This window comes from Ylistrum balloti, unplaced genomic scaffold (assembly GCF_031769215.1).
Source record: "Ylistrum balloti isolate Yb309-2 unplaced genomic scaffold, AGI_CSIRO_Ybal_v1 Utg370240, whole genome shotgun sequence".
Lineage (NCBI taxonomy): Eukaryota > Metazoa > Mollusca > Bivalvia > Pectinida > Pectinidae > Ylistrum > Ylistrum balloti.
In genome coordinates, this window is record NW_026782195.1 from 1,879,278 (window position 1) to 1,905,996 (window position 26,719).

The 26,719-nt window shown below is 34.7% G+C and overlaps 1 protein-coding gene across 2 annotated transcripts; it reads left to right on the forward strand.

Moving 5' to 3' along the window:
• Positions 1 to 61: 61 nt before the first annotated feature.
• On the forward strand, positions 62 to 26,516 carry LOC132552184 (aminopeptidase O-like). 2 transcript variants are annotated; one of them, XM_060216330.1, is made up of 17 exons: positions 62 to 97; positions 598 to 701; positions 1,161 to 2,077; positions 2,648 to 2,814; positions 3,032 to 3,134; positions 3,616 to 3,816; positions 4,518 to 4,704; positions 4,860 to 4,978; positions 6,486 to 6,579; positions 11,034 to 11,141; positions 14,403 to 14,443; positions 14,552 to 14,615; positions 15,307 to 15,366; positions 16,945 to 17,025; positions 22,122 to 22,238; positions 25,032 to 25,118; positions 26,298 to 26,516. In XM_060216330.1, exons 3-17 carry the CDS (start codon positions 1,197 to 1,199, stop codon positions 26,439 to 26,441), a joined length of 2,454 nt encoding a protein of 817 aa, XP_060072313.1. In that variant the 5' UTR covers positions 62 to 97; positions 598 to 701; positions 1,161 to 1,196; the 3' UTR covers positions 26,442 to 26,516. The 2 variants fall into 2 exon arrangements, with proteins under 2 accessions (XP_060072313.1, XP_060072314.1); XM_060216331.1 differs by lacking the exon at positions 16,945 to 17,025.
• Positions 26,517 to 26,719: the final 203 nt, after the last annotated feature.

A 26,719-nucleotide genomic window follows, 5' to 3' on the forward strand; every position in this document is an offset into this window, starting at 1 on the left:
AACTTGCTTCATCATAACTTCCGGTTGCTGTCAAATCAACTTCCGGTCTACTTTCCTTTTGTCGAGATTTAATTAGAGGTCTCGGTCTCAGAATTTTGTAAATATAATTTTTTTCTTTGGTTGATTTTATTTTACATTTTGCATATTTTGCGACGTCATATATTTTCCACTTTCAAAGTTAGCTCGTGGTACGGTACGTCACTACACGAATAGCTAGTTCAAACAAAAATGCACGTGTATACTTCAGGTGTATACTGATATAGACATTAAAAGGAAACTTGTTTAGATTAATAATACGAATAACTATTATGTAAATAGACAGACAGCAGTTAAATATGGTAGCTTTTATTTTATTAGTAAGCTAAATGCATCGCACCATGGAACAATATTAGAGGGACAATATTTGAAATAAACATCGAAAAAATCTTGTGAACTGGCCTTGCTTCTCAAAATGAACAGTTGTAAAAAGCTGAATAATTTTACAAATTGAAAATTATTTCTAAATCAATAATAAAAGCCCTCAAGTCATTTTCCATTTGACTTGGGTATTTATCATGATATGTCGTTGTTATTTATCAGTAATATTTTTGTTTTGAGATTCGCTACGGGATCATCACTGGTTGACAAACTGGCACAGGAAAGGACAGTCAGTACAAAGCCCACGCAGTCTACAGAATGGAATTAAAGTGAAATAAAAACAGGTACATGTAAATGATAATGTTAACTGTAAGGAGAGGGGATTTCTCACCAACCAAACTCTAAAGCCAATGCCAGAAAGCCCTCCACTGGGCCCTGTTTCCTACCTTAGTACCTGACTACATGTACAATTTGCATTGTAACCTTTATCTAATTGATTTATAAAAAAATATATGAAATACTGTATAGGCACTACCTCTGTGCAATCAAGTTGTTTATAATCATTTTAAAGAAAATTTCTCAAACATTTAAATGTAAGATGGCAAGTTGTTTCAGTACCAGGTTGTTTTGGTACTTACAAAATACATTGTTTCTACGATTTGATACTAACTGAAGATATAAAATTTCACCTTCTTCAATCTGTCGAGATGTGTATAATACAAATATACATTTAAATAGTATTTAATTATTATGAACAAACTGTATATAAATTAAATTATTATGCACTTTTTGTGTCATTTCAGTTGAAAGAGAGTTTGATTTAAGCAACATTAATCAAGATGTCCGACAAGGAGGATTCTTGTCATGAGAAAGATTTGCCATTGATGTCAAATGTAAAGGATATCCTTGTTTATCATTACATTCTAGATCTTAAATGTCACTTAGAGGAAAAGACAATTAGTGGCTCTGTTGTGGTTTTCTGTAAACCAACTACGAGTGATATCAGTCCAAGCTGTGATGACTCTAACGCTGACTGTAAAGAGATGCCTGTTTGTAATGGTGAAACAAGTCAGTTCTCAGGAAACAGACAGGATCTGTTAGTGACCGCTTCTAGTTCGACCTCAGTGCCTGATTCAAAGATTTCTAGTGAGTCACAAATTTCAGAGAAGGAAATATGTGTTTTTGACAGAAAGAGAAAGTCATTGCCTAGCGATGGACTTGAAGATGATGCCTTAACAAGAAAAGTGAAAAGACATGGTGATACAGCTCACAACAATTACAATCCTGACGACAAAAATGTGCTACAGTCAACAATATCAAAAGATTTTGATGAACAACAATGTAATAATGAATTGTTATCAAGTCAGAATCGGCTACCTTCAGTTGCTTTTCCCACAGTGTCTTCTGATGAAGTTGTTTCACCCCAGTTTCAGATGATATTGGACTGTTGTGATATCAATATTTTGAAGGTTGAGGATTTAACCGACTGTGAGGAAGTACTTGAACAGATTTCTGATGACCCATTCAATAAAATTAAAAGATTTGGAAACAATGAAAATGTGAATGAAAATCATTTGAAGTTCACTGTTGAAAAGCACTGCTTGAGAGTTTTTAAGACTGGTTGTACAAGCATAAAAGACTACCCTAAAGTAATGAAGATTTCATTTCTGACTAAACCAGAAGGCCAGTCACTGAAATGGACAAATGATCAAGATGGCAAGTAAGTATTTTCATACGATATTCATTAATGTTTTACTTCCTTGGTAAGAGCTAAGTAAGATTCCAATGTGTGGTACAACTGGATCACTTTGATCCCCCTCCCCTCGCTCTCCCACCTGTTTGAAGTCACATGTTACAAATATGTGTAGGTTATATTTACATGTACATAGTACAAATATATTTCAAAAATTTCCAAATGACTTGTTTTTAAGAACAGAAAAGATCATGTTGTCTTCCTATTTTGAAGTCATATAAAATTGTAACCGATTAACGGAAATGGCATTGACTTAATAGCTATTTTAAAGGTCAGAGGGCTCAAATTTGTATGTTCAACATCTTTTGAAAACCTTCTAATGGCATTGAGTTGCAAGCATTATTTGAAAACCCACAAGGTTGGCAGTTGACTTATACATTTCACCACATGAAGGATTACAGTATACAATTATGGTACATAGACTGATTGCCCTTATTCAAGTGAACCATTTTGTTTAAGGAAAACAGTCCCAGAAAGTGTATTTCTTCTCTCTTAACTTAACTTGTTACTGCAGCTTTCATAAATTGTAATTTTCAGGCCGTGTGTGTATACACATGGACACTGGATAAACAACCGTTCACTCTTTCCAAGCCAGGATGTCCCTGTTTCCATGGCTACCTGGCAAGCTGTGGTATCTGTGGAAGTGCCAGTTTCGGTGGTGATGAGTGGAGACAAGGAACCTGTGACCAGTACCACAGAAGATGGTAAGTCCATGGGTTATTTCAGGTCAGGAAAGTTTTACTAGAATGATAGATGAGGGAAATTGTATTGTTATACCGAGTGTAGTAAATTTAGAAAGCTTATTTTTCTGTTGACGAATATTCCTGAGTGTAAATTTAATTTGCATGCTTTTGTGTAGGTTAACTATTAAGAGAAAAATGTGAGGAGTTTGAATTGAATTATTTTTGTTGAGTGTTGCAGGATGGACTCATTTTTACTTCAACACACAAATGGTTATGCCTTCCTCCACCATATCGCTGGCTATTGGACATTGGCAGGTCAAATCTCTCATTACCATGGACAGGTAAAAAGAAGATCATACATGAATATCAGTTTAATATAGCAAGAGTGCAAGATTCTATTTATCATTTAATACATATTCTGAAAAATAAGCAAAAACTCTCAAATTTAATTCCCTTTAAGACAGACTTTTCTCGATGACTGTGGTAAGTTTTTCACATTGATACAATCATGTGATGTCATCAAGACATGACTTATTTAGGATGTTGCAATATTGTATTATACCTGTGTTGTGCAATATTTATGATGTAGCTATATGACACGACAGGTTAGTTATGTGATAAATCTAGTTTGTACTTTATTTTGTATTACTTGCTATTGTCTGCATTTGTGAGGTAGGTGTTAAAGGTAATTTGCAACATTTACAAAACTAGACATTTCCTAAATACTTGTTGATCTGAAATGTAACTCGATTAAACTGTTGCTTAACTTAAATTCCAATTTTCTTGTAATGGTTATATTGTGTTTGTTTCTTTTCAAATCAGTTTGTCTGAACCAGAGTGTGAGAAAACAATCCCTTGTCGACTGTTCTGTGCATCCAGCCTGATGGATGCTGCATCTCAGGAGATTGGTCGGTACATGGGCAGTTGTCTCAGAGCTGCATATAATACATTGGGGCCACATCCGTTTCGGAGACTAGATATTGTGGTGGTTCCCTCGTCGTTTGACAGCCTTGGCATGGCAAGGTTTGTTTACGTTAACTTTTGACATAGGTTTGATATCTCTGCGACAATATATTATAATGGCTTTTCAGCCAGACAGAAACATGAAAACAATCAAATCATATCTCCATTTCATTGATAAATCCAGCATAATTATGTTGTACCTGTCCCAGTCTGTGTTGGTGTCAGATGTAATATTTGTTGTGTATGTTTCCTGACAACCCCAGTATGTTGTACCTGTCCCAGTCTATGTTGGTGTGAGATGTAATCTTTGTTGTGTATGTTTCCTGACAGCCCCTATATGTTGTACCTGTCTCTGTCTGTGTTGGTGTCAGATGTAATAATTGTTGTGTATGTTTCCTGACAGCACCAGTATGTTGTACCTGTCCTAGTCTGTGTCAGTGTCAGATGTAATAATTGTTGTGTATATTTCCTGACAGCACCAGTATGTTGTACCTGTCCCAGTCTGTGTTGGTGTCAGATATTGGTTGTGTATGTTTCCTGACAGCCCCAGTATGTTGTACCTGTCCCAGTCTCTGTTGGTGTCAGATGTAATATTTGTTGTGTATATTTCTGACAGCCCCAGTATGTTGTACTTGTCCCAGTCTATGTTGTGTGAGATGTAATATTGGTTGTGTTTGTTTCCTGACAGCCCCAGTATGTTGTACCTGTCCCAGTCTGTGTTGGTGTCAGATGTAATATTTGTTGTGTTTGTTTCCTGACAGCCCCAGTATGTTATACCTGTCCCAGTCTCTGTTGGTTGGAGACTTTAGCATGTGTGTCCGCATTGCTCATGAAGTTAGTCACTCCTGGTTTGGTCTTGCTATTGGTCCAAGTGACTGGACAGAAGAATGGTTAACGGAAGGATTCTGTACCTACACGGAGGATGTCATACACAATCTGGCTATGCAGGTACATGTACTTACTAACTAGCTTCAAAACCTTATGAAATAAATATCTATTTGCTCTTTTTTACCTTTTTTTGATAAATTCTATCGCTAATAATGTTTTGAAGTTGGGATTGGTTTTCAAAACTTTATAATGGAAAGTTTGGATGTCTTGTTCAGACTGTAGCAGGATGGACAGAAGAGTATGGGGACCACCATCGAGAGATAAGAGATGTCCTTAGATATAGAACTCTGGTTGCTGAGCTGGAGCACACAGATGAGGAGCTCCAGACGCTGAGGTGTGTATCCTCATTTATACAAATTAGTACTGTAGATTGCTTTTACTGAATACAAGTTATCTCCCCTACTATGTGGCCGCATACTGTGAGGGTAATGTAGTATAACAGAGAAGTATTAACTTGAAGTTTACTTTGCCAGGTATTGCATTGTAGTAGGGACATGTTATAATGAATATTCATAAGGCAAAAACAGTTACAAGTGCTTTGTTCATAAATATTGCCATGTCATGTTTAGCACAGGTCACAGCATGGACTGGTGTAAAAAAGGTTACTAGCTATAATCTCAATTTAGAATTGGATAGCAACACCCACAGTCAGGTTTCATCAAGTTTAAATTTAGCAAAAATAATGGTATCCTAAACTATCTACTTCTGTGGACTTTTTCCCAACAAAGATATCATAATCCATAGGCTATCATTTTGAGTCTTACAGTTTTTTAAAGCGTGTTACCGATTTTTCACTTAGAACTTGTATATTTATGTATCTCTCAGTGATATGTTCTGTTTGATTTATTGGGTGTAGATGTTCAGGGATGGGTTAGGGGTGATTTATTCGTTGTAAATGGTCGGGGGATAGGGTAGGGGTCATTTATTGGGTGTAGATGGTCGGGGACAGGGTAGGGGTCATTTATTGAGTGTAGATTGTCAGGGGATGGGGTAGGGGTCATTTATTGGGTGTAGATGGTCGGGGATAGGGTAGGGGTCATTTATTAGGTTAAGATGGTCAGGAGATGGGTTAGGGGTGATTTATTGGGTGTAGATGGTCGGGGATAGGGTAGGGGTGATTTATTGGGTGTAGATGGTCATGGATAGGGTAGGGGTCATTTATTGGGTATAGATGGTCATGGATAGGGTAGGGGTCATTTATTGAGTGTAGATGGTCGGGGATAGGGTAGGGGTCATTTATTGGGTGTAGATGGTCGGGGATAGGGTAGGTGCCATTTATTGGGTATAGATGGTCATGGATAGGGTAGGGGTGATTTATTGGGTGTAGATGGTCGGGGATAGGGTAGGGGTGATTTATTGGGTGTAGATGGTCGGGGATAGGGTAGGGGTCATTTATTGGGTATAGATGGTCATGGATAGGGTAGGGGTCATTTATTGAGTAGATGGTCGGGGATAGGGTAGGGGTGATTTATTGGGTGTAGATGGTCGGGGATAGGGTAGGGGTGATTTATTGGGTATAGATGGTCATGGATAGGGTAGGGGTGATTTATTGGGTGTAGATGGTCGGGGATAGGGTAGGGGTCATTTATTGGGTGTAGATGGTCGGGGATAGGGTAGGGGTGATTTATTGGGTATAGATGGTCATGGATAGGGTAGGGGTCATTTATTGGGTGTAGATTGATTGGGAAATGGGGTAAGGGTAAATTGTTGGGCGTAAATGGTCGGGGATTGGGGTAGGGATGTTGTTTTATTGTACAGAATAGTGTAGATAATGTATTTTATAGTTTGTTAACTATATTCATTGATTACTGTGTACCTGTGTTTGCTAATTTATGTTACAGACCAAACAAAGAGGATGAAGAGGAGTCATATGTGACTTATGTAAAAAATGGAATGAATCCTGATAAAAGGTTTATGCAGGTTCATTATCTCAAGGTCAGTGCCTTCTTATATTTATCTACCTTAAATGATTCAGAAGTAAGATAAAAAAACTTGTAATTAAAACCTATGTTAGGTGTAGGTCATACTTGTGAACTCTCCCTTATTAAAAGTAGATTTGGTTGCTTTATTCCTCTGTTTTTGAAGGTTAACTGCTAAAAAGAGATAGCGGATGATGTAGATGAGCACAATAGGAAGAGTTCAGTGTCCAATATCAGTCCCTGACATCTCTATAACCTACATGACAGAATGATTTGCCTCATGTTATTTGCTCATGTTTTATTATTTTGTTACATAGAATGTAAAGAAGATATAGTAATATACTTGTCATGCTACTGCAATGAAATGTCACCCATTTATGATAAACTCGTTTTAAGATGATTCAAAGGCAGTCTATATTAATTTTCTTTTATTGGTTTCTTTATCTTAACATAAGTGTAATCAAGTTTAAGTATAGCTTTTTTTTATTTTGGTGATGTTTGTAGGATACATGCATTTGAAACATGCTTATTTAGTTAGAGATGAAGAAAAGTTTAATCGAACGGATCACAAAATTCTTTATGGATGATGTCTTGTCCGTAGATAACAGACAAAATATTGACCTTGTCAGTTGTATATAACCACTAGAATTAGAAATTCAGGATATGACAGACTCTTCTTTATCATCCTTTTATTTTGATCTTTTACTACAACAAAGGCAATAGGGACAGTTTTGCATGAAGTTGTAGGGTTAGTGTGAGGGTTCTGATTGATTTTAGTATTGTGAATTGTCCATTTCTAGATAGTAACATCTGCTACCACAACCTGTGTTGTTTACATGTAACAGTTGATTAACGTTTTAATGAATTATTCCTGCTATGATGATTTCTGTGCAAGGTGTCATCAGAGGATAGATGAACTCACAAGGTTCTGAGAGATGCTGGTTGATGAAGATAAAGTTTTATGGTCCTGTAGGGATGTTTTTTGTTTCTGCAAGTGATATGAAGCTAGATTTGTTTGAAGTCCATTTATACACAATGTGGTTTTGTTGTTGTATACCTTGTTCTGTTTTAAGAATATATCCTTAGTTACTTGGATTGACCAAGATTTACATGGCAGTTGTTGTCAATGAAGCAGAACATGAAATGGTTTGACAGTTGTAAATGAATATAAGAATCTTTCAGAGCTCTCATCTTTCATTTGTTCATATTTTGTCGTGAATACGGAAAAAATACCTATTTCCTGAACATAGTAGGCCTATGAGGACAAACAGCCGTGTGATACACTTCAATTCATTATTTGACTCTACGCTCCTGTATCTAATTCTAAATTGTATTAAAAGCTACTGTTATCTTGTGTGGTTTTTATACAATCTTTAAGTAATTACGATGTAATTAAATCCTTTTTATTTTTATTATTTTCTTACTCCTGATGAAAATAACATCAAATTAAGATAGTTGCTTTTAGCTTTGGGATCAAAACTAACATTGATTACTGAAACGTGTTCATTACATTACATCAAGGCAATCCCTAATGTCGTTCAGGAAGGTTTTGTGAAACATGTTTCTAAAATGTTCAATGTGAATGTTGAGTAACTACAGGATACACATGTGTAAGAAAATCATAATTATGGTTGTTATTTTAGTCATTTTAAACGACACAATTACCTAAATGTAATTTATTAATTTACCAAATGTAGAGGCAGCTCCTTGTTTGCTTATGTTCTTGCTGGTAGTTCACTTGTAAACATTTTTCATTGTGCTGCATTGACTTTCTGTCTACTCAAGAATTTTTTTATTGTAACATTACAAGTCTAGGGGCCCTTTCTGAAACTGTTGACATTTGTAAAATTCTAGGTTATCTGAAAAATCTTGATCTATATATCAGACTATGACTTACCATTTTAATCTTTTGTGATAATATACCCATTGAAGATTTTTAGCATTTGTCTTTTACCTTTAAGTTTGTTTGATGTTATTTCGTTTTTGGATCGCTGTGTGATTTACCGGTTGATGGCCCTAATGACCTTTTATGTGTTGACGGGCTGTTAAGAATGTCATAAAAATTGCTGGTACAAATTATAATTCTCAAGGGAACCTTTTAATGTTAAGAAAATCCTAAGAACAGAAGCCACATGTGACGAAAACGCCAAACTCTAAACGGGAAATAATGATAACAATTCCATAATAATTTACATAAAAAATTAGCATAAACGATTTAGTTTTAATTCTACTGGCCTTGGCATTTTGGTTTGATTTTTTTTCTTATTTCTCTTGATGGACATTACAGAAAATGCGTAGAAATAACCAGCTTTTAGTGTTGAAATCAAAGCCATTTTCTACTGCTTTCATATCTTTATTATCTTTAATACAACACAGTGGTTCCTAAATATGGTTATGTAGCAAGATTTTTAAAGCAAATTTTAAAAAGCACTGTGACATTCAAATGGTAGTCACACAAATACCAAATATAAAGTCTGTTACAATCGTGTATATTATCAAAGTACATGTAGATTCAATTAAAGCTAGAAATGAAGAATTAACAGCCAGTTCTATCTGTTCAAACTTAAGCATTCAGAAATTTTTCTTGTGCAACGTGTTGAGAATCTTGTTGTCTTGAATAAGTTGTATTCATAAATACTTCTCCAGAAGTGGCTGTAACACTCTCTGACATATGTGAGTCAAGGAAAAGGTCCGAGTTTGTTGGTTAGATTGTTTGATATGCTTTTTAAGTCAGTTTCTGATCGCATACTATAAAAATGGCAGAGTAGAAGACACACTTCTATCATCCAACATTTTTCTGAAGAAATATGAGGTTTGTAATAATTAGGTCTCTTTTAATGGACAGAAGTTGCAAACTTTTGAATTTAATGCCAGATTCCGCTAGTTCTTTCATGTTTTTTTCCAAAGCTTCCATCAGGACTAGAAGATCTACAAAGAAAATACCTCCCTGTCAACATAATCTTAATCATACTAAAAGAAATGTAAATCTAGGGGAGAATATGATTAAAAAAAAAAAAAAAAAAATACAAAAAGAACAAAACAAGGAGTTGTGAACAAGGAAGCATCTTCTGCTTGCTTCATCAACGACACTCGTCATTTAAATCTTGGTCAATCCAAGTAAGTAATATATCATTCTCTTATATCTTACAAGGCAACAGAACATTTCCTAATAAGGTCATTATGTCAACCCTAAAACTATCTTCATCAGCCTAGATCTCTAGAAACCTTCTATCATTAGTTATCTCTCAGTTGCCGTCATCTTGCACAAAACCAGAAATAAGCCCTTGAATATCGAATACTTAGAAAAACTTCAAGATGGTGATGTTGCTATCCAGAAATAGAAAATTCACAGTAAAAAATTAAAATGATCAAATTTCTCTTACAGCGTTCCGTAGAGCATTCCCTGTTTATTAGTAGGAAAAACGAGTTTGAGAAAAGAGGCTGATGTAGAAGAGTCCATTGTGTACTTGATTTCCATTTCTGTTCTTGCAGTTTAATTCATCGGCTCTATTTTATCTAACTCTAAATCATCAAAAGGTTTCATTCACTTGTGTGTCTTTTGTACAGTCTTTGTTTCCATAGGTATGCAGACAAACTGATTCTATCACTAAGTCGACAGAGATATTGTCCACAATATATTTGTTATTTACGACTTTGTCTTCCTTTTACTTGATTCGGATGTACTTTTCACGAAATTCACTTCAGTATAGTTCACAGCCATATATTTGGTTTGTCGTACACCTTACTTTGATAAAGAAAACTGAAAAAAACAACAAAGAAAATATTGACATGTAAACGTGACAAGAAAACGCAGACATTCCTGCAGTTAAGAACGTCAATGGTTAAAATTTTGAAACACCCACCTCATGAATATTCTTGTTTCTGTGGAAGATGAGTAAAACCAAGCATTCACTGCATTTGCATGTTTGGTCCTAATATCTGCCAATGACCCCGGTTTCGTCTAATCAACTCTTACATTGCCAGATTCCTGCCTCTAGAGCATCATATATCATGCTTCCAGTAACCTTTAGAGTGTTACTTGTGGTATGTCATAGTGAATGATGCGCTACGAACCAGAATTTCTCAATAGCTGCTAGATCAACTGGAAGATACATGGTGTGTTGCCTGCTTGGATGTATTTCATCAATGAAATCTGAATAGATGTTTATTCAGCAATATCACACAAGAATATGCCTTATACATGACTTCAAGTCAAAAGATAATGAGGTTAATGAAACCAACAGGAAAGCATCAAATACATCTAACTTCATTTTACACATGGGACGAGTATATTTCCCAATGATGTCGACTGTTAAACCTCCCCATGATCTTAACCAACCTGGATCTCTTGAAATCCTGTGTTGTGAGTTTATCTGCCAGTGCCAATTCTGTTTTATTCTTGTGCTGTAACGACAAAAACTGTCAATTGCATGACCAGTGTCAGTTTACTTGACTGTTGTATGTTTACAGGGCTACTTCCTTCTGAGATATCTTGAGAGGAAGGCAGGAAGAAACGTGTTTCTTCATCTGATGAAAAATTATGTACAGCAATTCCATGGAAGACTGGTCTCATCTCAGGTATGAAAATAAAAATCATATATTTACAAGCATTATTTTGACAAAAAACCCATTGTTTGGTTTAATATAATAGATACATGTAAAAATTCATATTTCACACAACTGTTGGAACACACTTATGATTTTATTTGGCGATGATATTTGCAAACTGTTATATCGACAGCAATACCATACAAACTCGCTGAAATAAGATACTTTTGAGATTGGAATAAGTCCTTCTGGCTAGTTGTAAAGGACGTGTTTATATTTTTGTGTTATCTTTCGTGTGAATCTATCATTGGATTTGGTCTTTGTATCTTATCCTTGGCATACATGGTATCATGATTGGGGAAGGTTCATAGGTCTACTACTGATGAAGTAAATGAGGTGTATGAAAACCACTTACAGGTTTATTTTCATGCTGTAGAATAACTTTAACTATCAGATTATCTGTTAAATATATTTAGGTTTTGATATTTTCTGTGATTTATTCAATGTGATATATTTTAGTCCTATCCCCACGACCTATCAGCATATCCAAACATGAAAAAGGAATTATATCACAACGTCCAAACAATAACGCAAACTTTTATACATGTAACGTCCAAATATTTTTTAAAAGATTATCACAACGTCCAAACACAATAACATTATTTATCACAACGTCCAAACACAATAACACTATTTATCACAACGTCCAAACACAATAACATGATCTTTCACAACGTCCAAACACAATAACATTATTTATCACAACGTCCAAACACAATAACACTATTTATCACAACATCCAAACACAATAACACTATTTATCACAATGTCCAAACACAATAACACTATATATCACAACGTCCAAACACAATAACATGATCTTTCACAACGTCAAAACACAATAACATTATTTATCACAACGTCCAAACACAATAACATTATTTATCACAACGTCCAAACACAATAACATTATTTATCACAACGTCCAAACACAATAACACTATTTATCACAACGTCCAAACACAATAACACTATTTATCACAACGTCCAAACACAATAACATGATCTTTCACAATGTCCAAACACAATAACATTATTTATCACAACGTCCAAACACAATAACACTATTTATCACAACGTCCAAACACAATAACATGATCTTTCACAACGTCAAAACACAATAACATTATTTATCACAACGTCCAAACACAATAACATTATTTATCACAACGTCCAAACACAATAACATTATTTATCACAACGTCCAAACACAATAACACTATTTATCACAACGTCCAAACACGATAACATGATCTTTCACAACGTCCAAACACAATAACGCATATATCACAATGTCCCAACACAACATCACCATTTTTCACAATGTCCCAACACAACATCACGATCTATCACAATGTCCCAACACAACATCACGATATATCACAATGTCCTAACACAACATCACGATCTATCACAATGTCCCAACACAACATCATGATCTATCACAATGTCCCAACACAACACGATTTTTCACAATGTCCCAACACTACATCACGATCTATCACAATGTCCCAACACAACATCACGATCTATCACAATGTCCAAACACATCACGATCTATCACAATGTCCCAACACAACATCACGATCTATCACAATGTCCCAACACAACATCACGATCTATCACAATGTCCCAACACTACATCACGATCTATCACAATGTCCTAACACAACATCACGATCTATCACAATGTCCCAACACTACATCACGATCTATCACAATGTCCCAACACAACATCACGATCTATCACAATGTCCCAACACAACATCACGATCTATCACAATGTCCCAACACTACATCACGATCTATCACAGTGTCCCAACACTACATCACGATCTATCACAATGTCCCAACACTACATCACGATCTATCACAATGTCCCAACACAACATCACGATCTATCACAATGTCCCAACACTACATCACGATCTATCACAATGTCCTAACACAACATCACGATCTATCACAATGTCCCAACACTACATCACGATCTATCACAATGTCCCAACACAACATCACGATCTATCACAATGTCCCAACACAACATCACGATCTATCACAATGTCCCAACACTACATCACGATCTATCACAGTGTCCCAACACTACATCACGATCTATCACAATGTCCCAACACAACATCACGATCTATCACAATGTCCCAACACAACATCACGATCTTTCACAATGTCCCAACACAACATCACGATCTATCCCAACGAAAGAAAACAATAACACGAACTGTCACAAAACTTAAATACCATAACACAATCTATGAGAACGTCCAAACATGGAATCTTAAATAATGTATTTGCTTTTTAAATTATTAGGAAGCCTTCTCTTTGAAGTGTTTTTATTGTAGATTGTATTCACAAGGGTATAGAACCAATTTTTTAAACCAGATGTTAATATGTCGTCATCGTGATGTCATATTGATATTCCGTTAGCCAACACTTTGAAATGACAGGTTGTTAAATTATAATTAATTTAGATATAAATAAATGAATGAAATTCGGGTGACAGATAAACCATCTTGACGTGTTCTAACTCTCTTTATCTTTAACCTAGATTGCATGAACAATTTTCCTAACTACAATTTGATGACCACTCAAAGTGTTAATATAATCTGACGACCATTCAAAATTTACGAGATAGCATTAACCATGGAAGAGAAATAAAAAAAAAGTTATTTTCGCAGTGTTGTGGTATAGATGTTAATGACCTACAAGCTTTTAATGTTTTGTTGGGAACGTGACGAAACGTTCAATAACAGAATGATTGAAGTAACACGTATGAGTATTTAGCACTTCATGATTTTCTCGGCGTTATAGCTTATGTAATCAAATTGTGCTAAATAGCTGTTGTTGATTGTCTTTAGTTCAGACTGTTTGATGTGTCATTCATGTTATTCAATTTCATAAAGAATATATTTCCATATTTGGGCATAAACAGCCCGAAGAAATAAGAATACTGCTCACATGCAAGTATCCACTATTTAGATTTTAGGACAAATTAGTTTCACTGTAAAATTTCGTTATCCTATTTACATATATATTTATCAATGATATTGCATTTGAGCTTCATCATACAAAACAGAGCTCACGTGCAATATCGAAATAGTGAACATTGGCGACGAGCAAGGTTAAGCAAGTAGGATAAAGAAACGATGAATATTTTTGGAGTTGATTTGAAGTAGAAACATTTCTTTGGAAATCGGAATATTTTCATTTCAGGATGTGTTGACGTTTTTTCTTGGAAATTGTTCAGAATTTCGGTAAGTATCATCCCGTGCTGTTTATATATTTTAAATTAAGTACAGTATTCCTCAGAAATATTGTGTTATTATTCACGACTAATATAAGCAATAGAATTATATTTGTAGGGAACAACATATTACAGAAGATGCACTCAGCCGTGACTGGTTGGACTGTCCTGGTATACCTAAGGTAAATTATCGTCCTCGTTCCTTTTACTTTGTTTACAAATAAAATGGAACATTTGATATCTGAACTAAAATAGCGATCATTGGTCAAGGATAAAGAGTCACACATGATCACTTTTGAAATGCAAAAATGTGAAGAAGATATCTTTTGTAACTGTCGACAGAATAAGGAAAAGTTCACGCCATAATATTGTAACTACTACAGAAACTGCTATTGTAATTGATGTATTTGGGTCGTGACTTGTCAGAGTTACAGGATCAAAGGTAGCAATCTAATGTTTTTTGAAAGTAACATGTGAGAGGGTGCATTGGAAGATATATATGTTATGTAAGCACTTGTACACTTTGGTTTTATTGTTTGTTAAAAGAAGAATAAACCTTAACATATGATTTCCATGATCACCTTGCCCTTCGTTCGTTGGTTGTTGGTAGGTTAACTGGTAGATTAAATCTATTATGTATGACTGACTCATTTTCAGGTACATATAAGTCATTATTGAAGTATTAAAGGGAAAAAGTAGTTTGATAAGTTCTTGCATGTCTTAGATATCATCAGGGCTTTCAATTAAAAAAAGGAAATTTAACAACTGATAAAAAAATACATACAAAACAGGTTATTGAATTTTATGATTGACACCCGATGAGTTGGACTTTGTCAAAGTATGTTATCGTTATACTTATCATTATCCTTTCAGCATTTACAAAACTTCCAAATGGACAAAGATAATGTTATAGCGACCCAGGTGATCAGTGAGGTAATATCTTTCATGTAATGAGTGATGTTTGTTTGAAATACAATATGCTATTTATTTGTAAGCTGTAATACAACCAGTAAGCTCAAACTCAAAGTGATCTATTGAATGGTGTAATAAAAGACCATGATGGAAAGACACGGAAACAATATAATGATACAGTTAAAGGTTGTTATGATATCTCTGTATTAGTTGATTGACCTCTCTCCTCCCCTCCCCTCCCCTCAGAGTTGCTCATTTCTCATTCGTATAGAAGAATGGGCCTATTTTTTAATCTGCTGTTCCAAAAGGCTTTCATACTTCTTTAGTATTTCATGATTGTAACGTTTACATGATTTACTTGCCTCGTTTTCCTGGATCTTGGAGTATTCATAATCAGGCAAGACCAATTGCCATACCGAAACTATCCTACCTGTTTTTCCAATGTAACATAAAAAAACCAATTTTCATGATGTAATACTTACCATAACTTTATTTATCCTCGCCTAGCTTTCTCTCTACCTCTTATCCGCTATTTTGTTGTCTTCGGATGTCATGTTAAACGAGAGCTCTAAAGTGTGTGTTGGAGAAGGTAGGCGGTATCAAGTGTTAATGCTTGGCACATTGACTAAAGTGAATCATGATTTTGGTAAATTTTTTGTTTTGTTTTTTATGTTTTTATTTAAAATCCTCCAGATATTGGTTTCCCTAGCAATATTTACAATATTACAGCACAATTTGGCTTGGCTTAGTTGTTTTGCACTAGGGAATTCGTTTTGAGTAATGATCTAAAAACCTAAGATATATACCATTATTTTTTCTTGCAACAAAATGATTAAACTACAAAGCTTTAAAGATGAATTATTGTAATAACGCCGGTTTATGTACGTTTTACATTTTGTTTGATGCTGGTTTCATGTTTTAAATGTTATTCTAAAAGAAAAATAGGTTTATTGTAAGACATTTAGAGTGGGTTCCCACGGCATGGTGATATTGATGACTGCGTTGTTAAGTAGGTTTTGATTGGTTGAGCAACAATCATGTAATGTTAATTTGCATCTATTGCTCTTGTTTATCTATGAACAGCAATAAATGACTAATACATAAACAAACACAGGCGCATTAAAACGTATGCTATTGTTGTCGCAGAGTTATAGATATTATCTCTCCGTTCTTCAAAGTTTCCACCTTCCTGTCCTTTCAAAAAATCCGAAGAACAATGTATGGCGGCTGCATTTACAATTAATTAAATGTTTATATTTTCTCTCGTTGTTCTATTTGTCACCATGGAAACGTAATTTGGTGCAATCCTGTTGGTTGAACACTAAATGTGAGAAGAAACTTGTATATTATATCTATTTTACCTCATAACGTTTTCCTATTTGACAAGATGGACGGCGCTAAGAGTATAGATTTTTCCTTTTTTCATTACATTTATCATGCTGGTAAAATTAAGGCGTTGCGATTTCTTTGCAGTTTCTTTTTTAGACATCGGGATTTTTTGCCCAACTGTTGCCACCAATACAACATATACGTTCTGTGATGACAATTGTATTTTTGATTATACATATGTTTTATGCATGTCATAACTTCCTTTATTAGGTTGGTGCGTTGAATGAAATCTCCATAAATGGGAAGGCTTCTAAAAAGAAGTTGCAGCGTAAACGACCATGTTTCGTGAAGGTTTGTTTTCTAGTTACACCCAATAGACCGTCAATGCCATTGGACCACCTTTTCGTATATTTTGGTCTTGGCAAAATGCCATATTTCAAAGACAAGTTGCGGTTCACGGAGACAAAATGTTAAATTTTAATTTTGAAATCATGGACACTGTTGAATGGCACCAAAGGACGTATGTCGACTGCAGATGATCAAACAGTGTCTAGGAAGGGTTTTAGCCACGATTTGGCTTTTGTTTAATTCTGTTAGATCATACTCCAAATATCACTAACACTGATATGGCGCAACTCGAATATGTCCCGAGACTTTTTAAGGCATTCGAAACGCAAGAATGAGAAATTTAATGATGTGACCGCTCGCATGGTAGACGTGACATCAAAGTGTTTGACTGAGCATGTTTCGTGAGAAAACCAATCCAGAAGGCAGACGCTTCTCCTGTGTTCCAAATGCTTCTCCCATGGTCCTGTATTCCCCCTGACTGACAGTGACATTTTCTGTTTTACATATGTGGCTTACCAGTACATATCGTTCTATACATTCGTAGGTATCTAAAGTAAACACGGCGGAAGCTGTGAGAATTGAGTTGGAGTCTTCGATAATGAACCAATTACCACCATTATCTGACCTAATAATATGGATGTCTGACCTAGATATTGTGTTTAAATTCTTGTTATGCAACCAACAGTCACGTAACTGATAATAGTTTCATGTTATTGTTTCGACAAGCTGCCGTGGCCGAAAATTTAGATTGAGTCTGCCCACGTGTTTTTGATATCAACGTTTCTGTTCACGTAGACTAATTAAAAAACCTTATTAAAGATATTGCGGATCAAAGCAGTATCCTTAAAAAGGAATATAAATAATATGTCAACATAATCATATTCCAAGCTCAAATTCAATAAAATATAAACAAAAGAAAGCTTCACACTGAGACTCCTAAAAAGTACAATGAGAATAAGACCATGTGTACCGAAAGGGTAAGTGTCTTCTGAGTCATCGACGACACCCGCTATGTAAATCTCGGCCAAATCCAAGAAAGTAATGTCACATACTTAAATGAGAACAAAGTATACAACAAGGGAAAGAACAGGCAAACTTAACGATGATCATATACGTCCAACTTCGTCGCATATAGAAATGGAGTATTTCTCAATGAGATCACTATGACGACCGTAAAACTTCCTCATAATTTTCATCAACTTGCATCTTTTGAAACCCTGTGTTTCAAACTAATCCATTTTCTGAGCATGCTACTAAAAATGTTTTTACCCTGCTAATGCTAGTGCTTAAAGATATGCCACTCAAAGTAATAGGTCTACATGATTATGTAAATTTGGCGATCAGATCATGGTACAACTCATTGATGTTTCAATAAATGTCCATGCATTATTCTCACAGTGTTCAAATGCTTATGTTTTCTGCAGTGGAAAAGATCAATCTTCCGCTTGCGTCTCCTTCATACACCGATACGGTGTATATCTGTAATATTGATAAACAATAACATTAATTGAGTTTAATATGGTATTAGAATGGTATCGCGGGGTATGATATATGGTATCTCAATCCAGCTGATTAAGGAACAATAAGATTTATTTAACAAGCTAGAACGAGGGAAGCTTTTCCTGGAATGAACGTGACGATATCGAAGGTCATAATCTACTGCGAAATTTCTCTCTTCCTCCACCTTCTACTTGCAAGCAACTATATAATTTATATGCAGATTTCAGTTGCTAAAACTTGAATGGAAATGCTATAGTCATTCACGAAAACTTGATGTTATCGAAGTCGTATGAATTCCTTTGTACATGTCAAACGCATAGTACTTTTCGGCGGAAAAGTTTCACAACATTTGATTTCGATCGTCAGTGTAGCTATAAGCGACCGGCTATCGCCGAGAGACAATAAGGCCACATTAATTACATTCATGTTTGTATTGTACATGATTACTACATGCATATTGCCATTTTGTTGCCTTATTTTCGCTGAAGCCGTTCTTAAAAGTCAAATTAAGACAACATTTCTATTAAAACCCACTTTTCAGCCTCAAATCTTCCTCTTTATGTCTTTGTATTGTAATTTTCACTGTTTACATCACGAAATTAAGACCATTTAATAAAAAAAAGTCCCAGAGACAAATTTTGCATTGCATTTCACCGTATTAATTTGACAACGGACCATTCCTAAAATCCATGCCTGTTGTTTATTCCACCGAGTACATCTGCCAGATTTTAGATCAATTGGATATATTTGGGTGTTAAACTGAATTCCAGCCGTAATTACTATGTTTTTAACAATATGAAACGAACGTGTTAATTTAATGACTGTAAACATGGACAAATCTGGCTGTAATAGAAGCCATGTTTGCTCGGTCATACTTGCTATTCAGACCACCCTCTATTATGACCACTTCTGTCGTGTCCTAAATGTGACCTCAATAGTGTGGTTTCAGCGTAAATACACGCATGAAAACTCGAACAACTAGGTCACATTGGTTACATTTGAGATATATGTTTCCTTGTTATTTTCACTAACATCGACACTGGGAACAAGCGATTATCACCTGTAAGTCGGGAAATAATTGTTCTCGGCTACTTTGTCTTGAGTTTCGCGTCATTAACACCATTCCCTGCATTTGTATTTTTAATGAACTGGCTTTAGCCAAATTATTATTATTGTGTTGACATTAAATGGTGGGGTTAAGCTCACGAAATCCATTCTTTGTTGATGTTTGGCAGTAGGATCGACTCCTAAATCTCAAATCAATCTGAGTTGGGAAAGACCATATTTTTATTAGCGTGAAATGAACGCGATCTTTCTTCGTTGAGCACTCGAGAACAATGCTTTGCTGATTGATGCAGTTTGATTATTTTGCATATATTGTATATAATATGTTATTTGTACAGCCAGGTGCGACTTTCTTGTGCCTTTTGTACTCTCCTTCAAATTGTATACCTATTTAACATATCCAAAACCACTGGAAAAGTAATCGGCTCAAAAGCGACACCTCACAATAAGACCATCTGTGTTTCGGATACGCGTTACGGTACATAGAATTAGTGGTTTACGTTGCAGAAAATGGCTAGAAAAATCCAGGGATGGGGAATCATACCTGCATATATATATTCTTTACTTAATATTTCATTCACAATTTATTCCATTGTCCTTGATAATTATGAAATACTAACGAAGATCACTACTGATATGTTATTATTCGACAGGGATAAACTTACTTCATATCTTACCCGACTGTCAACATGTGTTTACTATTACATTTTCTTAAGGTACTTCCTTTGGTAAAAAAGATATAAGTAGAACTTCAACATACATTCATTTTAACTGTTGTATATTATATGAGCTGTAGATTGTATCACTAAAGGTAAAACCATCATTGGTCTGATTTTGGTATTTAAGCTATTCAACTCGCCATTCGTCCATCGTCTTTCCTTCCTTAAACGAATATAATTTTCACTGTTTCTTAAGAAATACTGAATCATGTTCAAACTGCCATTTTGGAACTGACCAGAGAAACAAAGCTATCGATGGGAGTATTAAGCAGTTTGGAATTGACCATTTTCTGTATTAATATACGATTTCTCTTCGTCCTTAGTTGTCGTCAACTTTGTGTCTGATATAGATGAAAGATGGCCATCTTGGATTTGAACATTATAGTTTGTAATCACTATTTCTCGAGAAGTTCTTCGTGGATCTTCCCTCCTTGATCCTACTTGCATTTTCTGTTTTGTGACTTTGTGAAAGGATAGATTGGCCGACAGGCGTCCATCTTGGAATTTGATCGTTATAGTTATTATGTCTTCAGCAATTATTTAAGATTATTCTAAGATTCCAAAATTAAGGTTTCCTTTGACCCTAGCTCTTCCTTGCACATCCATGTTTGATTGAGAAAATAAATTCGTTTGGGACTGATCAGAATAACCAAATGACCTTCAGGCGACCATCGTAGATGTTCACAGATATGAATTGTAATCATTATTTCTTAAAAAAGTAGATGATGGATCATTTAATATCCTTTGACCAGCAGTTGTTCATATTTGACATATGGATCAATTGAAAAGAAGAGTAAAGAATGGAAAGATGAAAAAAAAGGACTAAACTCGTAAAGACAGTGCAGTTTCGGGCGTCATGGTGCCTCCGTAATCCCTTTCATCGAAAATGTCTATTTATTGCATGTTTCATAATTGTCTCGGAATCACCACCAATAAACTGTTAAAGCTGTGCTCATACCAATGTAGATGTTCGAAATTTTACATCAATTTTCAGTTTTTCAGTTTCTATATATCCCTTCTTTTTCTTTTTCTTCTTCTCCTTCTTCTTCTTCTTCTTCTTCTTCTTCTTCTTCTTCTTCTTCTTCTTCTTCTTCTTCTTCTTCTTCTTCTTCTTCTTCTTCTTCTTCGGTTTCTTCTTCAGACATTTTAACATGATTTCGAACTAGAACGTTATATTTAACTAAAAGTTATATTTTCGTATTAAAAAGATTTTTGTTTGGAAGTCAAAATTTAATCTTTTCGTTATGAGTTAATCAATGCGAGAGAGGTAAAAAAAGAGGTAGTAAAACATCGATATTTGATTTCATTCTTAGAGAGTTTATCTTTTGAGCATGATCATTTCGAAGTTATAAAATACTCTTTAAAACACGCATGTGATAGTGTAAACAAGATGGCGACAAAAGGACAAAGATTTGGTTGGAATATAATAGCATATATTTCGGCAAATATATCTTGTATTATGTTGTCAGATCATCAAATGTAATCATGATGAACTCAGATTAGTTATTGTCACTACGGCCATTAACATAAAAATTAGGATTATTATATAAATACTCATTTATTTGAAAGCTAACAATAAATAAGTATTTACATAATATTGATAGATAATTTGATAATGAATAACCCGGTTTATAGTTTTCAAAGAAAGAAAAAAAGAAGTCTTGTTGTTTTCAAGTGATGAATCCTGGGTCTTTGTTTAAAACTATACAGATACAGTAGCGTGGTACGTAAGGACCGATAAGTTTGTGGTGACATCCGAGTCGTTGTGTAAACCATTTTACCTGAATTTATAGATCTTTTTTCTCTCTCTTTAAGATGGATGCAATTCAGATGACCTTGCTAATGGAGGAGCTTCTACACACAGATAAATTGGGTCGAGATGTTCTCTCTGCTCTCGGAAAAGTTCATAACATATCAACCCAAAACCCAGAGGTATGCTTAAAAATTCTTTCCTGCTTTTGACATTGATTTATTTTATATTCATTCTACTCTTCCCACTTGTTTGCTGCAGAATAAAAAAAAAATTGGAAAACAAAAGCAATGCAGATTTATCACATTCAGAAGAGATCATTTGAAATGCATACATTTTCAGAACCTTTTTGTGAAAGTTATGTTTTTCGATTTTTGTTTTGTTTTTTGTTAAGTTATGTTTTTTTGTTTCTGTATTTTTGTTTTTGTTTTGGGGGGAAGGGGGCTCTCTGTTTTTGGATTTCAACATTACCTCTTCAAGTAGACGCTAGACATATCTTTACACAGACCCATGTCAAACATGCTCTCGACACCTTGCTCCGAAGTTTGTGGTCGTTAGACCAACAAAAGTAACTAAAACGTTAGTGGACATTTATTAATTTTCCTGATGGTACTTATACTTTATGGCGTCGCCAGCAGGTTTTAGAGAAATTGTTTTGCCGCAGTGTTGTAAAAATAGGGTCGGTAGAAAGAAATGGGATTATCGGAAAACCTGAAATAAGATTATGGGGGGTTTATGTTAATGGTACACAATTCTGAATATGACAACATTGCTATGACTCGCAATGCTACTCAATTTCTGTACGGCCAGAAAACCAGAATATCTGTGATTATATTATTTTTATTCTACGTTGTATATGGAAATAAAGATTATTTACTATTTTATTTTACAGAACAGAATGGGTTCAATAATTTATAATGGAGAGGCTTTTTCGAAGTGCATGGTCTGAATATGATCACTCATTCTCGATAGTGGTCATGACAGGAAGTGAATACAATCCTAACTATTCAATGATATAAATCTACATGATTCATGAATAATGTTTGTGAAGCACAACGAGCGTTGAATTACGGTTTTAGATAATATAATGTATTATTGTAAAACCATGTATTTTTGTTTGCTCAAATTTCATGGGTTAAAAAATAAAAATAAAATAAATAAATGTGGACACCTGATTTCGTTAATAAATACAACTCAATTGAGAGGTATGGCGTGTAACCGCTTGATCCGAACTAAATGTGGCCAACAATGAAATTGGAATTTTTTTTCTCTTTATTGACGAATTTGGATTGGTAATTAAAATGAGTTAATTCAAGATGCTAATTAACAGTAAAATAGCTGAGATATGTCTCATGTATTATCTTTTACTAGTATTTATTGATTGTCAAAGTTGCTGCTTTAAGCAATAGCGCTAAAACACGGGGAATCTTCCCCACTGTAAATGTAATTTTAACACACAGAACATATATGTGCGGTTCCAACATATTGACATCTGAACCTAATCTAGAGTGATCAGATGAAACAAATCCTTTCCTTAAAATATTTTATAAGCATCCGCAGATACCGAAAATTTGAAAATAAAATTGGACCTAAAATGATACGTACTAATGTTTTCCATTTTGAATTTACGATGAAAGAGTCGGAACTTTGTGCATCAGTGTCTACAATACAGACGGTAGGTAAAATCCTACGTTAATCTATTTTCATGGGGGTCACGTTTGATATCTGCTACTAACATCATGATATTGTTATATCATTTTCAATAATTCTGCTGTAAACTGTAGTAACGACGTCGATTAATCTAATTGTTCATATTCTTTCGCATTGCAGCGATTGTTGGCCGAAACCCAGCTTAATATCGCTAGTGATTTTGATTGAGTGACACCGTGTCCTGCTTGATGAAGACATTTTATATCATCTCAATGTTCATTATTTCTTTAGGATTATAAAATGTCACATATCAAACAGTAATCCGGCCAATGAATTGATCTTTGGTTTTCAATTTTCTTGTGTATTCCTTGCTTTAATCGTAACGCACCACTTTCTGGACGTGCATGTTCTATATTAAAACAGGATGACCCCGAATGCACGTTTACCTGTCGTCATGAGGCATCGCAAAAGCAATGAACTGAAATAAGTATTCCCTCACAGTAAGACGCCATACCTCTTTTCCTTATACTATTTTGTTCAGTTCGTGCAGATAGAAATTCGATGATAAAGAGTACCCTCGAAAAGATAGGAAATAAACCCTTACGAAATGAATGATTTTAGAGCAAATGAAAGGTCAAGTCATTGACTCGAAAATCAGAAGAAAAAATGATATTGTGCGATACTAATATCTAGCATACGTTTAATGTCTAATACAGAAAAGGATACACAGCATCTTTTATTGATATATATCTACATGTCTCAGTTTGTCTTACTGAATACCTGAAGGTGGTTCCTTGGTTTTTTAATCGTTCAAGCTAAAAGGAAACTAGGATCTGGTTCCCAGTTCCGTTTTTCTTAAAGATAACGATGAATTAGGAACTTGGAAACAACTTCAGGCTCACTGCCTTAATGAAGTATTGTGGTCATCATTGTCACATGGTTGTCTTTTGATAAAGACTGGTTTCACTTTTCAGATCCTGCGTGTTTCTGACTACAATTATACACACTTTGATTAAATGACGAAGAAAGTGTGCCATATTGGCACACTGCATTTGTGGTTCTTCACTGAATAGTCACTGATTGTGCTCTTGGGGAATGATGATGAAAACCTGACCGAGTTTAAGTTATTATAGTTATTTAATTTAACACGAGTAATTGATAACATTCGACTCCGTGCATATACTTAGCTTTTTATAAATAATAATATATTCAGTTATACGTATAGATTAATTACAGGTTTTATCATGTGCATAATTTGTGTTATTAACGAAATGTTTAATAGTGGATGTTTATATGGATTTGTTGTTTGATTTGTTTTTTTATAGATCCAGCATCGATGGTGTGAACTCGTCATCAAGTACAAAATAAGAAAACATTACGAAGATATCAAGAACTTCCTTGTTCATCATCAGGTGTGTTAACATATCCACATACACAAGTATGAAAGATATCCAACTACTGAAGTTCCCAAGTTAATATTTATATCACTGGAACTGTTTTGTATGCTTTGAGTGATAAACACTTTTAAGTTTGTCCTTTGGTTGAAGAACACACTTCTTGTTTCTTAAGCCAACCAATTATACCGAAACTTGGGAAGAAGGCATAATGTATATGTATCTTTGACTCTGCGCCATGCGTTTGTTATTCCGTGAACGCAAAGTTAGAATTTCGTGTACAGGATATTCTCAGGAAACCATAGAAACATTAAGATAATGTCTTCAAATTCATGTTGTATCGTGACATCATACTTGCAAATCAAATTATACCTAAGTTGTCATGGTTCATTTACTTTCAGGCTCTTATGTTAATTTCATAAGTGCAGCTTTAAATTATAACTGGCATCCTTTCTGATTTTGGAGGATTTTATTTTCCTTTATTTGGCAACGCATTTATTATGAACAAATAGGAAAATTCCCAATGTTCTTAAATTCTAAATAAGTTAACATCACTTACACATCAAAAAGGTGAAAAAAATGGTTTGAAATATCAGTATGTAATTTTGGGTTTATTCAGGCATGCAATTTTAAATGACATTTTAAAACTTAATCATAAGTAATGGAGTTTGTGGAAATTAAAAGATATAACGAAACCTGGCTACCTAGGGAAATTATCATACAGAGTCATCTGTATGTAGGTTCATTTCTACAGGATTCTTAGAAGGGCAATTTTCAGAACATTATGTATGCAAACTGGTAACAATACATCGATATCCTCTCGATTCATTGCCAGTTGAAAACAATCTCTACTTTGTGACAATCGGTGCTTTGAAATAAATTTTTGGAGGTCAGTGATTGTAGAATCCTTGTCAACTTCTGCCGAAGTTAGAGATTGTTTAGAGGTGATTCTGATGATGGTTATCTTTAAGCTTGGCACCAACCATATCACGCATTGCTGTACATGTATATTTATGGTATATACGCTACATCAAACTGTTAGGAAAAAAATAGATATTTATTTGTGTTTTACAGTCTGATATTTGACATGGTATACAATATACTAGCTGTCATCATATAAAATTTATTACGTTTGTTTTATCAATCACAGTTTGCTAAGGGGATTAATATCGAGGCCTTTTGATATCCGTTTTTCAGGCGATGGGCGTTTATTTGTACGGCGAACTTATCATTTCAAGAGATAAGGAACAGAAAGCACTCGCATTAGGTATATTTGAACAACTGAGAGGCGACATGGAACCTGATTCACTGCAGTCTATATGTGCAATGCTGTTTGGATAATACATGAAGAACGCAACTGCATTCAGAAGCGTGTATCATCCTTGTTTACTTTATTGTCATCTCTTGGAATAAAATTTAGACCATTCTGTAATGTTCTTTTACATATAAGCTTTTTACTTGTGTCTATTTTTGATGCCAAGAAGGCGTTTTTGCTCCTAGACAATTTATATTTCCTGACGTCATCAATTAAGCTATGGGGATAATAATGTCTACGGAATTATGTATTCTCTTACTCTTGACAGGTAAATTCAAGCTTTTTATCGGTAGGAGATTTCCTT

Coding starts and splice junctions, on each gene's coding strand:
- LOC132552184 (XM_060216330.1), top strand. CDS start 1,197: ATGTCCGACAAGGAGGATTCTTGTCATGAGAAAGATTTGCCATTGATG. Junction 2,815..3,031: donor GACCAGTACCACAGAAGATG/GTAAGTCCATGG, acceptor TGAGTGTTGCAG/GATGGACTCATTTTTACTTC. Junction 11,142..14,402: donor GAAGACTGGTCTCATCTCAG/GTATGAAAATAA, acceptor TTTTCATTTCAG/GATGTGTTGACGTTTTTTCT.